A 14,619-nucleotide genomic window follows, 5' to 3' on the forward strand; every position below is an offset into this window, starting at 1 on the left:
GGCCTTTGTCCACCCAGCGCCCATCACACACAGACGGCTGTGCCAGGCAGTACCAGCTACACTGGCACCACTGTTAAGGCCATTGTGCCCTGCTGTTGGAGAGCAGCACTGGAGCCAGGCATTGTGCTGCCCCAACTCCTTCATCATGACCCTGAGGGTCCCTCGCTTTTCCGCCCTTTTTTATGAACAGGTTGAAAAGAGAGTGCAGAACTTCCTGCTGCTGGGGTGTCTCTGGATGGGGTGGCATTTCTCACTTTTGTGGGCTCAAATCGATCAGCTTGAAGCATTGTCTGGGGAGATGCTGCGCAGGGGTCCCAGGGTGCAGCTGCTCCCAGGCTCGGGGGTCCCTGGTGTGATCTCTGCATGTGGGGTTTTACTTCAGTGGTGCTCTTACTGCTATGGATTTGTTTGAAAGCAGGGAAAGACAGAAAGAGACCAAGATTGCCCACCCACTGGTTCATGCTCCACCTGCCTCTAACAGCTGGTGCTGGGCCAAGGCCAAAGTCGGCAGCTGGGAGCTCCATCCAGGTCTACACAGGCAGCAGGAGCCATCACCTTATTGTACACCGAGGGTGTGCGTGAGCAGGAAGCAGAACCAGCCACTTCACCACAGAATGGGGCTGCCCCACGCAGCGTCTCAACCACTCCTGTGGAGTGTCCTCACAGCAGCTCCTCGCTCCGGGGGGCACAGGGGTGGAGGGGAGGAGACACATCTGGACTGCGCCCCCAGCTGTGCCTCACATGATCTGCAGCCCGGACCACCCCATGCCCTGGGTGCAGAGCAGCTGGCATCCTCAGCAGGCACAGGGGACTCCTGGGCCAGCCTTCTCTGAAGACAGCTGAATCGGGAAGAGCCCAGTGACCTACAGCAGGGACAATGCCCTCGCCTGCGCCCATGGCGAGAAAGGCCCACTTCCGGGGGAAGCTGACTCCCATCCCACGAGCCCCGGTAGGCCTCCGTTCCATTGATTTGCTTAGACTTGGCAACAGGTGTTGCATCCGCTGTCTGTTAGGTCACCTCTATCCTTACGGGCCTTCTTATTTTTTAAGATCTATTTATTTTTATTTGAAAGGCAGATTTTGGGGCCCAGCGTCATGGCCTAGTGGCTAAAGTCCTCGCCTTGAAATCGCCAGGATCTCATATGGACGCCGGTTCTAATCCCGGCAGCTCCACTTCCCATCCAGCTCCCTGCTTGTGGCCTGGGAAAGCAGTCGAGGACGGCCCAAGGCTTTGGGACCCTGCACCCGCGTGGGAGACCCAGGGGAATTTCCAAGTTCCCGGCTTCAGACTGGCGCAGCACCGGCCGTTGTGGTCACTTGGGGAGTGACTCATCAGATGGAAGATGTTCCTCTCTGTCTCTCCTCCTCTCTGTACACCTGACTTTGTAATAAAAATACATAGATCTTCAAAAAAAAAAAAAAAAGCAAGGCAGATTTTACATAGAGGAGAGAGGAAGGGAGATCTCCCATCCGCTGGTTCCCTCTAGGCTCTTGACCTCTAGGCTAAACGCTCACATGAATGACACCTGCCAGGGCCCTAGTTCCAGGTCAGGTCTCGCCCAGGTCCAGCTTGGGCATCCCGTAGCCCAGACACTGGCAGCCAGCACCGTCGGGATCATCTTACACATATGAAGCCATCTTGGGGATGTCAGTCAAGTCTGAACATAAAATTCTTGTACGTCTCATGTACACCTTATTCATCTAGTCCAAAGGTATTGTTTTTAAAACATATTTGGTGGGGCCTGGCAGGGTAGCCTAGTGGCTAAATCCTTGGCTTGCATAAGCCAGGATCCCATGTAAGCGCCAGATCATATCCCAGCTGCTCCACTTTCCTTCCAGCTCCCTGCTTGTGGCCTGGGAAATCAGTCGAGGACGGCCCAAAGCCTTGGGACCCTGCACCCACATGGGAGATCAGGAAGACTTCTGGCTCCTGGCTTCAGATTGGCTCAGCTCCGGCTGTTGCGGCCACTTAGAGAGTCAATCAGCGGACAGAAGATCTTCCTCTCCGCATCTTCTTCTCCCTGTAAATGTGACTTTCCAATAAAAATAAATAAACTCTTTATTAAAAATCAAGAAATTAAAAATTTCAAAAAATCAAAACTTAAAAAAGTATTTTGGGAGTCAGAGTTACGGTGTAGCCAGCCAAACCTCCACCTGCAGCGCTGGCATCCCATGTGGGTGTGAGTTCAGAGCCCTGGCAGCTCTGCTTCCAATCCAACTCCCTACTAATGTGCCTGGAAAAGCAACGGAGGAAGGCTCAAGGGTTTGTGCCATCCAGGGAGACCTGGAAGAAGCTCCTGGCTTCGCCCAGTTCTGGCTGCTGTGGACTCTGGGGAGTAGAGCAGCAGACTGAAGATAGGTCTCTCATAGGCGCCTTCTCTCTCTCTCCCTCTCTGTTCTCTGCAACTCTGCCTTTCAAATTAAAAAAAAAAAAATTCTTTAAAAAAATTATTTAAAAGGCAGACAGACACACACAGAGAAGGATGAGGATAGGAGGGAGAAAAAAAACAAAAACTCTACTGGTTTACTCCCTAGATGCCAAAACCAGGAGTCGGAAGCTCCTCCGGGGTCTCCCAGACAGCAGCCAGGGACTCAAGTACTTGAACCATCATCTGCTGCCTTCCGGGCGCATTAGCAAAAAGCTGGGTCCGAAGCAGAGCAGCAGGACGTGGGCCCAGCACGGGGCTGGGGCTGCAGGCAGCGCGCGTCTCAAGTGGCAGCCCAACCCACTCCTCCACAGGCTGAGACCGTACAGTCGTTGTAGTGCACCTGCGTTGTGACTGAGACCTGTCTGAGGCTGGATGTGGAATCTTCACTTGCGTCATCATGTTATTATCCAGGAAACCTCCTTGAGTTTTTGAATAAAACTCACCTGTTGTGTTTTCCATGGAGCCTGCAAGGTCCTCAATTGGGCTTCCTTTGCATTTACATACAGACTGGAGAAGAACCGACAGCTGTCCTGGGTCGGGGTGCCCACCTCAACACCTCTGTGACCTGCCCATGTTGGCAGGGCTGTGTAAAGCTGACAGGAGCGGAATTTCCTTCCTGCGACATCCCTTACTGATCAGTGATGCTATATTCCAGCTTACTGATTTGTTGATGTTAAACTCACTTTATGGATGCAGTCCACTCCAGTGAGGTTTATCAGAAGCAGGGATTAGCACCATCTGTCCTGCCAGCCCGGGCACATGCGCCAACACACAACAGGTACAGGTTCATCTATCGTTTGGAGAACGCCAAACCAGCGCTGGATGAGATCACTGCCCCCACGATCCCGCAGGCTCTGGCTCATGGACTTCGAGTTACAGCCTTTCTGTTACACCTACCGCAAGGGAGAGCATTTGGGAGGGGAGAAACCTGGCAGTGGGGGACCGTCCAGACAGTTCCAGCCAGGGTGAGACTGGCCTCTCTAGAGGCCACTCCTCCAGGGCAACACCCCATCCATTTCCTCCCTGAAAGCAAAATTCGAAGCGAAGGGGCTGGTTGTGGCTCAACAGGCTAATCCTCCACCTTGCAGTACTGGTTCATCCCATATGGGCACCAGTTCAAATCCTGGATGCTCAGTCCTTGGACTCTTGCACCCACGTGAGACACCCAGAGGAAGCTTCTGGCTTCAGATCAGCTTAGCTCCAGCTACATCATTAGGGGAATTATCCAGTGAATGAAAGACTCTCTCTCTCTCTCTCTGTAAATCTGCCTTATATAAATAAATAAATCTTTGTAAAAATTTTAAGCAGCCATGAACCAGAAAGCCAGCAGGACACAGACTCGCCACTCCTCCAGGGTGGTATAGCATGACACGCCCTATTTCCTCGTGCGTGACCTCTGGAATTTGTTCTTGTGCTGTGGGAGCAGTGACAAATGCCTCTTCCACAGCGGGATGAGAAATATCACCCCCACTGCCCAGGTTAGAGAGGTTCCTGTTCTCCAGGGTAGTCGGCCACCACAGGTGGGGTGGGTACCTCTGCGTGAACCCAGAAGGGTAGGCAGGTGGGCAACAGTGAGGTGGAGGGGGCGTGCTTCTCCCTGCCCAGGAGTTCCTGGAGCTTGACCACCTGACCGGCAGCCGGGACTTGTCCCGTGGTCGCGCCATCAGGGCCTTCGTGGTGCTGTACACCTTCGTGGCGGTCACCCCTCCCGCTGCTCATACACACCAAAGCTCAGCAGGAACAGCCACACTCCACTGCTTCTGCAGGAATCAGCTGCCACCCCACACAGTCTCTCCGACCTCATGACCTCAACACCCCTCTTTCTAGGGTCTGCCTGGAAGGGGAGGCGGGTGGTCCCCCAAGGGTCTGGGCTGGAGACAGTGAGGTGTCACGTGGGAGTGTGGTGCTAGCTGTGGTGGTCCAGAAAATGTGGCTCGAACCCAGTGCTGGGCAGTGTCATTTCCAGCCCCAATTTCCCACCATCCTCTTCTTCATCCATACTCTTTAAACAAAAGTCAATAATCCCCACGGTCCGCCAGTACTGATAGCGAATATCACCCTTACATACAGAGCTGGGGGCCACACAGGGGTGAGGGTGTGCTGGGAACCCCTCCCTGCCCTAGGGCCCAGCAGGCCTCCCTGCCCCCAGACCTACTGATCTGACGACTCCAGCATGCAACAAGCACACATCACGGACCGTGACGCAGCTCAGCTCACAGGACACACACCCAACCCACAGGAAAGAGCACGCACTCCGAGAGCCCCGGAGCTCCCTCCTGCGTGAGGCAGGCCGCGGGACACTTCGCAGTGCACGCAGACTGACAGGCTCAGAATGATGGCCTTGAGTGACAGTTGTCATGGACTTAACACAGCCGAGCATACCTGGCTGAACATCTGCTCCGCTGACACTGCTCGGAAGTGTCTTTTTGCTGGTTACCGGAAAGCGGCAGCATCACGGCAAGATGACCTCATGCGCTGTCATTAATTCATACGCACCCAATAAAAAATGTACAGCCTCCGAGTTCCGGATTTGGCTCAGACCCCAAAGCCATCTGAGGTTTTTGACCTTGCCAAACAGCTCCTGCCAAGACTGGGGTTTCCAGGGAGCTGAGGAAGGGATGGATCTTTCTGCTTAACCCCCTTGTTGTTGTAGCTGAATACCCACGGAGTGGAGAAGCTAACATGGCTGTCACCTGTTTGTTTCTGAGGCTGGTGACGGGGGCGGCGGGGAGGCTAACACTAACTTTTCCCCAGCAAGGCCAGGAGCAGCACAAGGAGCTAGGGCCAGATTCAGGTTACCTGTCTCCAGGCTGGGACCAGATGCTGGCTACCTGCTCCCTGCACCAGCATCACCTGCAAGGTTCCCTAGGGGGACCCTGACCTTGACACAAAGCTTTGCCTGGCCGGGCACCATGGGCCCTCTCTGGTGTGACCACAGATGGTAGGAAGGCTGCAGGTGGGGGACAGGAAAGAGCCAGAGCTGTCAGCTGGGGGTCTTCGTGTCTTGCCTCCCAAACCCACCCAAGCTCTCTGCTGCCTCCTACAAGGAGGTGGGGGAGGCACGTGATGGGTTTGCTGGCAGTGTCATAGGAACCTTCTGGAACCAGGCCTGAGGAGAGGCAAGAAAGTTATCTGCATTTTTCTGAGTCAAGACAACTTGCACCAATCATCACAGAGAAAGGGAAATCCTCAGAGCCAATCAGAGGTAGCAGAGTAGAAAGGTGACTCGGGCGCTGGGGTCTCCAGCCAGTGTGCGGAGCCAGAGGGAGCTGTGAGCCAGCGGGAAGAGCCTCCTGCTGCAACTTGGCTACAGCCCGGCAACCAGGCACGGTTCCCGACAGCCTCAGCTCTTACCTGCGGGCCCCCAGCTCTCCACCATGACCACACTCCATCAGCACAGGTGCCCAGCCCCGGTCGACTGCCTCCCCGATACCACCCGCATCCACAGGAACAGGTCAGCCAGGCCCCAGACCCTGCACTGCCCAACAGGCAGGCAACAACGGCATGGGATCCTGTGCTTTCCGTTCTTCCAATCTTGGGATTGGCCGGGTCTGAGCATCAGCTGTGAAACCCCTGCCTCGCCCCACTCCTCCTCCATCCACACAGAAGAAGGGGAGCGTCCAATGTGACCCTGGGCACCCCCATGTCCCCTCCCTGGGCTTGAGCCACAGGACATCAGAGGCCGTGTCATGCTAGATGTGGCTTCTGTGGTCACCTCCACCCACACCTGCAGGAATTGCGCCCACTCCAGGATGGCCTGACACACAGCTATTCTCCCACCTTGCATTGTTCTGGATACTTGGGGACGTTAGGAGCAGGCGGCACCTGGCCAGTTCCGCACATGAACAAGGAGCCCCACAGGGCCTATCTTCTCTCACAGAGCCCCTGGCTGGGGCCCTGGCCCAGCAGCAGGCATGGGCACAGCGGCAGGTACCAAGCACAGCTCTGTCTGAGCACCTGGCAGAGCCCCAGCCAGATCCCCTCCCCCAGAACAAGCCCACAGGGCAGCAGGCCATGGTCCCCTAGGCTGCCTCAAGTAGCTCCCCAAGCCGCTTCCCAGTGGGTCCTGAGCAGCAGGCAAGGCCTTGACCAGGGCTGTTTGGTACTTGACCTCACAGGTGGACACATCCGCCCTTCAGCTCTGTCCTGGGTGCCCGCCCAGCCCCACTCCATCCCACGGAGTCCCTGAGAAGCACTGGGGGACTCCGACCTCATTATTAATATCTTTCCGGTGTCTGAACTTGGGTCGGATTATTCAGGGCTTAACGGAGAAGTCAAGCAGTAAGAGATCAGACCATCCTCCCCGAGCTCAGGTAGCAAGGCCTAAGGGGACAAGCCATGGAAACTGCATGGGAGGGCCGGCATGGTGGCCTAGGGGCTAAAGTCCTCGCCTTGAACGCCCCTGGTTCCCATATGGGCACCAGTTCTAATCCCGGCAGCTCCACTTCCCATCCAGCTCCCTGCTATGGACTGGGAGGGCAGTCGAGGACGACCCAAAGCCTTGGGACCCTGCACCCATGTGGGAGACCTGGAGGAAGTTCCTGGCTCCTGATCAGCACAGCACCGGCCATAGCGTTCACTTGGGGAGTGAATCATCGGATGGAGGATCTTCCTCTCTGTCTCTCCTCCTCTCTGTATATCAGACTTTGTAATAAAAATAAATAAATCTTTTAAAAAAAAAAAAGAAAAAAACTGCATGGGAGACAGAGCACTCAAAGAAGGCTCTAGAAGCAGGAGCTCAGAGCAGGCCCTCCCCACCCCCAGGAAATACATCCTAGTGCCTGTGGCCATAAGTAGTACCGGAGCTCTGCCCCTTCTATGTCTGGGATTGGACTGGTATCACGGTCTAATAAACTAATCCTCCACCTGTGGTGTCTAGCATCTCGTAAGAGTGCCTGTTCAAGTCCCGGCTGTTCCATCTCCACTCCAGCTCCCTGCTTGTGGCCTGGGAAAGCAGAGAGACTTGGAAGAAGCTCCTGGCTTCCAGCTTCAGATGGGTCCAGCTAGTCACTCCCTAACTGGGGAGTGAACCAGCAAATGTAAGACTTTTTCTTGTCTCTTTCTCTCTGTAAGTCTTTCAAGTAACAAATAAATTTTTAAAAATGTTCATCAAGCTATGGCCCAACGCGGTAGCCTAGAGGCTAAAGTCCTCACCTTGCATGCGCCAGGATCCCATATGGGTGCCGGTTCTAATCTTGGTGGCTATGCTTCCCATCCTTGGGACCCTGCACCCGCGTGGGAGCCCCAGAGGAGGTTCCTGGCTCCTGGCTTCAGGTTGCTCAGTTCCAGCCGTTGTGGCCACTTGGGGAGTGAACCAGCAGGCGGAAGATCTTCTCTGTCTCTCCTTTTCTCTGTATATCTGACTTTCCAATAAATCTTTAAAATTTCTTTTTCATCAAGCTAGCCAAGTGCTAATAAGGCATAATTCTATTGTCCCACATGCAGTTTAAGGAACCCACACAGCTAAGTGGAAGAAGGGCGTGACTGGAATGACATCAGCAGGGGTGGGACGGTGCAGTGGGAGGGGCGTGTAGAACCTGGCCCAGTGTCTCTCCTTCCACTACCATCCTCCACCCCTGCCACCCTGGCTTCTCACGCACCTCCAGGGGCTGCAGGTAACCCCATAGCTGTGTCCAATCCCTCCCATCCCTGCCCCTGCCCCACCCCTGCCTGGGTTGAGCACTGGCAAGATGTAAAACAGATCTCATCGGTGAATTGCAAAAATAACAGGAGATGCTGCCCTAAACCAGTTTGCATTTGTGGAAACACTGTGCGAGCAACCCTACCGCTAGAAGGGCACCCACGCCCAGCGGTCCCCCAAATCAGGAGTCTGGTAGTGTCACCTGGCCCCACCCATGCAATCCACCTTTCTCAGGGACATTCATAAAACACCATTTCCCAGGTTCTCTTATGTGCTCCAGATCGGGTCAGACTTTAAGCACCAATCGCATCCGGCTACAAAGCTGGAGAAAGTGACCAAGGCTGTGGGTGACGCAGACCAAGCCTTACTAGACTCTGAAGCCATTATGACCCGATGCAAAGCAAGCTGGCACGCAGGCCCCAGGCCACACAAGAGCTGGGTAGCTTCCTGCCAGAAGTTAAGGTAATTTAGGGTCACTCACTAATTAGCTCAACTAACTCTCTCAGCCTTCCATCCAAACCCCCACCCCTGCTACCAGATCCACAGCCAGAAAAAGTTCCCCGCCCCCAACACGCTCCCCAGGGCTAAGGCAGGGACACCCGACCTGGGGGCTGTTTGGAGAAGGATGAACTTTGGAGCCCTGGTGCCCACTCGGCAAACAGACGCAACGTGCCGCGTTTCCCCGCAACTGGTCTACAACAAACATGGACTGTCTGCGGGCTTCGGTGCCAATCCCGGATCCTGGGCAAGGGAAGCTGCCACCAGCTACGCCTTGGCACCTGCACAGCAGCAGCCTGCACACCAACTGACTGACGCTTCCAAGGAGACTTTCCAGAAACACCTTTTTTACAGGTGCAGAATGGGCATCTTCTCTGTTTCTGAAAGCAGGCCTTTGGAACAATCCTCCTGCTGGCAGCAGGTGGGGGCCACCTGTGGGTTCACCAGGAGGGACAGGAGAGCTTGTCCTACTGTGCAGAGGGTTAAGCTGTTGGCTCCAACACCGCGATGCCAACCGCAGTCCTGGCTACTTGGCTTCCATCCAACTTCCCACCAACGCACCTGGGAAGGCAGTGGAAGGCAGGACTCAGCCCTTCCGCGGTGGGAGGGACCAGGATGCAGTTCTTGGCTCCTGGCTTTTGACCTGGCCCAGCCATGTGGGGAGTGAACCAGCAGATGGAAACAATCTTAAAAGAGTGGAGAATCCCAACCAATCACGTATCACCAGTTTTTCCTTAAACCACAACCTAGTTCAAGAGCCTGAAGATCTCCACACTTGGCCAGAAAGCACAAACAGCTGAGCCCTTCTGGGGAGAGGTGCTTTTTGAGTATCTTGCTGACCTGGAGCTCACAGTGCACACACCTCAGCCTCCCGCCTCACCCCAATCCTCTCCCAGGAAGACCCTCCAACCGGTAGCAGAAAGAGTGAGAGGTGAAAGGTCATGATTTCTGCAACAGAGTCTGTGCCCTTCTTTTAAACCACAAAGGCATTCTTTTTTTTTAAAGATTTATTTATTTTTTATTACAGCCAGATATACAGAGAGGAGGAGAGACAGAGAGGAAGATCTTCCATCAGATGATTCACTCCCCAAGTGAGCGCAACAGCCCGTGCGCGCCGGTCTGAAGCCGGGAACCTGGAACCTCTTCCGGGTCTCCCACATGGGTGCAGTGTCCCAATGCATTGGGCCGTCCTCGACTGCTTTCCCAGGCCACAAGCAGGGAGCTGGATGGGAAGTGGAGCTGCCGGGATTAGAACCGGTGCCCATATGGGATCGGGGCGTTCAAGGGAGTACTTTAGCCTCTAGGCCATGCCGCTGGCCCACAAAGGCATTCTTAACCTTGCCACGAAAGGCAGCGGGGCTAACCTTTAGGGACACAGGGACAGGAATCTCAGGTTCAAAGCCATTCTATCCACCAACACTACAATAGGGACATTTTCTCAAAATTAGGACATTGCTAATCTCTCTGAGCTTCCTTCTCCAGGCCAGCAATGCCATCAAATGTCACAAGCTGCTTTTTAAAAATTAGTTTCACTTACGGAAGGAAAAAAAATACAGCCCGAGGTGTACAAAAGACAAATGCTGGGTAAAGCGGCGCCCCACGGGCCAGCGCTGGAGCGAAGGACAGGCCAATCCCTTCTGGGCATTGTTCTGCTGAAGCATCTCCGCCCACGCTCCATTTCCTAACGGAAGGTATGCCTTTTATTGCTTCCATTCATCAGTTTAAAATCTCCACTTCTGAAAAAGTGAAGTCTTAGTTCCAAACAGCTGGAAAGAAGCCCCAGTGTGCTTGCGTCTGGCACCCCGGAGATGGTTGGATCGTCTGGATGAAGCCATCGCACCGAGCCCTGTAAGCCATCTCCCTGTCCTAACTAACGTGCTAAGAGGCTGCCGGCTACCAGGGGGTGGAAACTTCGGCCGTTTTAAGGCCACGCCAGACGAACAAATTTAGACTTTCCAAGGAGTTACACAAATTGGAATCCTCTGATACTAACTTAATCCCCACCCCCCACTTTTACTGGAGACATTGTTGCCATGCCAAAGGACTCAACCAACAGCAGTCAGATCCCTGGGTGTGCCCCCAAGCAAGGAGCGCGAAGTGGAGAGGAGCCAGTCCTTCCAGGACCCAGAGCCTCAGCCCGACTCACTGCACAGAAACCTGCAAACAGGACCGGAGACAGCAGGACCCGGCTGTCAAATGCAAACACTCCTCCTGCCTCCGAGGCGGGCCTCCCGAGAGAGTGAGCCACAAGAACAGAGAAGGCTGGGCCTCCTTTTACACATCTGTAAAAAGGGACTAGCAGCGAAGTAAATAAAGACGCAAATGAGACACTGACTTAGGCGGCTCAGCGCAACCCTGCGCCGTGGCATCGCCGCACATCCGGCGTAAAGGCAGAGTCCAGAGCCAGGACCCAGGCTTCTGACGTTCGGTGCCCACGACGGCCTCTCCGGCTCGTTGGTCCACGTCCCCTCGGGGCGTGACGCCCGCCAATGCGCGCCCAGGGGAGTCCCTGCTTTCATCAACAGGTGCGCAAGAAACCGCGCCAGGCAGCAGAGTCCCAAGTCCCTCCTGTAGGTGGCCAGGAAGGTGCCCCGAACGAGCGCCTGCCGGACCGCGGCGGGACCTAACCCCGGGCCGGGCGAGCGGGCGCGCGGACCGGGGAGGCCCGGGCGAGGTCACCAGAAGCATTAGGGGAGCTCTCCCGCGCCCTGGCGCCGCGTCCTCCCTCCCAAGAAGCCGCGCCCCAGCGTGGTCCCCGCGCCGCTCTCACTCACCCAGCGTGGCCACCGTGCCGGCCTCGAAGAGCAGGGCGTCGTCGCGCCCGCGCGCCTCCAGCAGGACGCTAGGGTCCCCCGTGCTCTCCAGCCGCCCGAGCAGCCGCAGCCCCTTGCTCAGGGCCATGGGCGCCGGCCGGGGCTGGGCGCGCTCAGCCCGCAACTTGCAGGACGTTGCGCCTCCGCCGCCGCCGCGGGCCGGGCTCCTCCCCGGCTGCTCCCGCGCCGCCCCGACCAGGTGAGGGCTTCTCCCCAGGGCGCCGCGCTCCCCCCAGCGGCCAGGCGGCGCGCGCGGCCGGCCTTCGGGCCCCGCAGCCCGGGGCCGGCGGCCGGGGAGGGGTCGCGGGCGGCCAGCGGCGCGGCCCGGGAGATGCCACGCATTCCTCGGCGCGGAGGAGGCGCCCGCCGCGAGGCCTGCACGGGCCGGACGTTCCCGGCTGCCCGCAGCCTTATATGGGCAGCCCGGAGCCCGCGGCTGCTCCAGGGACCCCCGACCCCATCCGGGGCCGGCGTCTTCCCGCCCCGGGGCCGGGCGGGAACAGCGCCTGCTGAAGCTGGGAGTGGGCCCGCGCCGGACGCCCCGCGACTCTACCGGCCTCTGCCCGCGAGGCAGGCCTTAGGGTCCGGTGGGATGTTGTCCTCCGGCCGAGTCAGGGTCGCACAGAGCTCGGCGCCCGCGGCGAAGCGGGAAGTAGGGCCCGCAGCCTGCCGCCTCCCCACCCCCGAACATCTGGACGCTCCTCGCTCCCAGCCCCGTCTACCCTGAGGAGCAGAGTTGTGGGTCGGGCCCCGGGTCTCTGCGGCTTCTCTGACGGACTGGGCCCCAAGGCCAGGCGGACATCCTGGCTCGGGGCACCTTCAAGGGTGCCCCCCAGGGCCTTGTGAGACGCAGCCCTGGCACCAACGTTCCACCTGCTCTGTGGCTGGCATGCTGAAGCCGCCAGTACTGGCTGCTCCACTTCCCATCCGGCTGCCTGTCTAAGGTCTGGGAAAGCAGTAGAGGATGACCCAGTCCTTGGGCCCGGGTATCCACATGGGAAACCTGGAAGAAGCTCCTGACTCCAGGCTTCGATCCTTCCCAGCTCTGGCAGTTCTGGCCATCGGGGAGTGAGCCAGGGGATGGAAGCTCTCTCTCTCCTAACTCTACCTTTCAAATTAAAAAATCTTATAAAAAAAAGTTTTCCTGGGCCCAGCGCGGTAGCCTAACGGCTGAAGTCCTTGCCTTGAATGCGCTGGGATCCCATACAGATGCTGCTTCATTTCCTGGTAGCCCCCCTCCCATCCAGCTCCCTATTTGTGGCAGATGGTCTCAGCTCCAGCCATGGCGGCCACTTGGGAGTGAATCAACAGACAGAAGATCTTTCTTTCTGTATTTCCTTGTCTCTATATCTTCCTTTCCAATAAAAATAAATAAATCATAAAAAAAAAAAATCCCTGGGCCTGGCACAATAGAGTAGTGGTTAAGGTCCTCACTTTGAACCCCAGGGATCCCATATGGGCGCCAGTTCCAATCCAGACAGCTCCACTTCCCATCCAGCTCCCTGCTTGTGGAAAGCAGTCAAGGACGGCCCAAAGCCTTGGGACCCTGCATCCACGTGGGAGACCTGGAGGAAGTTCCTGGCTCCTGGCTTCAGATTGGCGCAGCACTGGCCATTGTGGCCACTTGGAGAGTGAATCATCGGATGGAAAATCTTCCTCTCTGTCTCTCCTCCTCTCTGTACATCTGCCTTTTCAATAAAATAAATAAATCTAAAAAAAAAAAAAAGTCCTGCCAGCTCTTTAAGCCTTCAGTTAGTGGACTCTAAGACATTAGCGACTCTACAAAGAACCACTAGTAGTAGTACTAGTAGTATCATTGGGAAGAATGTGTACCACCAGCTGCGCCTCTGCCCTGGCCTGGGCTACGTTGAAGTGCGTGAACTTGGGGCACGCCTGTGGCACTGCAGGTTAAGCCAACCCCCAGAGATGAGTGCACAAGTTCAATTCCCCTCTGCTCTGCTTCCAATCCGGCTCCCTGCTAATCCTCCTGGGAGGCAGCAGAGGATGGCTCAAGGGCCTTAGTCCCTGCCACCCACGTGGGAGACTCAGATGGAGTTCCTGGCTCTTGGCTTCAGTCTGGCCCAAGCCCAACTGTTGCCATTTGGAGGTGAGCCATTGGACGGTGGATAAAATTTTTCTCTTTCTCCCAGTTTTTTTTGTTTTTGTTTTTTGTTTGTTTGTTTTTAATGACATAACAATGCATGATCCTCTCCACAGGCAGCGGGCCTGGGAGCCATTACTGTGTGCAGAAAGTAACTGACCTTGAACCTTTCATTCCTGATTCCTCTGGAACCTAAACGATGAGCAAGGCATGTGTGCAGCCACCCACCCATCACTCCTGCAGGCTCTGGCATGGGGGAGAGGGTAAGAAGAGGGAGAGGCTAGCCCCACCCCACCCCCAGCCTGGAGGTGACCAAAGCGGGCACCACCTGGGAGCCTGGGAAGCCAGCAAATGAGCCAAGCAGAGGCCAGTGGGTATCCACGCGAAACTAGGTCCTCAGCCCAGGGTGACCATCCTGCCAAGGGCCGTTTGGGAGTCACAAGGGCAAAGGTGACCAGGCACCCAGTAGACCCCCACCCCATGCCTGCGCCGGGGCAGCGGAAGGCCACGTGAGGTGACGTAAGCCACGGAGAAACAACCCCAGGAGCAAATCCCAGGTCACACCTCCGCAGGAGAGGCCAGAGGCAGAGCAGCTGCAGGGGCGGGCCCTCAGGGAAAAACATTGGGCAGAAATAGTCCCAGAGGCTGGGAAGCCCTGGGTGCAGCCGGAGCAGGGTGTGGCCAGAGCAGGGTGGGGCCTTCAAGCCTGGGGCTGTGGTGGTGACCTTGAGTCATCAGCAGTCTGGCTGGCGGTAGGGCCAGAGAACTAGCCGGCTCCCAGGGAAGGCAGGCAGGAAGTGCAGCCTGCTGTAGGAGCTCGGCTGCCGGCAGAGAGAAGGAAAGAGATGCTTGGGGGGCTCCAGCGTGCGCCAGGGATCTCACCACCCCTCCGCTTCCCTCCTTGGGTCCCACTTGATAAGTGCACTCTGGAGTCTGTCCCCAACTCTGGGCTTGATTCCCTGTGACCCAGGCTCCAAGCTGAGCTTGGCTTGCAGGAGGTGCACGGGGAGGTTGGACTGCTGGCTCTCACACCTCGGGTCTCTTGGGTTCAGGGATCTGTGAGGAGGGTGTGGTCTAGCTGGGGTGGGGCTCCCCGCCCTTCCTCAGCCACACTCAGCCCCCTCCGCCCCTTGTCAC

General features: G+C 56.6%; 1 protein-coding gene across 2 annotated transcripts in view; it reads right to left on the reverse strand.

Annotated features, from left to right (window-relative positions):
* The window catches only part of SYNJ2 (synaptojanin 2), an 83,612-nt gene extending 71,924 nt beyond the window's left edge, over positions 1-11,688 (reverse strand). For both annotated transcript variants that reach the window (XM_058661379.1, XM_058661332.1), the window contains exon 1: positions 11,343-11,688. In XM_058661379.1, the coding sequence (XP_058517362.1) occupies positions 11,343-11,469 (127 nt within the window). In that variant the 5' untranslated portion in view covers positions 11,470-11,688. The remainder of the gene's footprint in view (positions 1-11,342) is intronic.
* Positions 11,689-14,619: the final 2,931 nt, after the last annotated feature.

The sequence above is a fragment of the Ochotona princeps genome, chromosome 1, assembly GCF_030435755.1.
Source record: "Ochotona princeps isolate mOchPri1 chromosome 1, mOchPri1.hap1, whole genome shotgun sequence".
NCBI lineage: Eukaryota > Metazoa > Chordata > Mammalia > Lagomorpha > Ochotonidae > Ochotona > Ochotona princeps.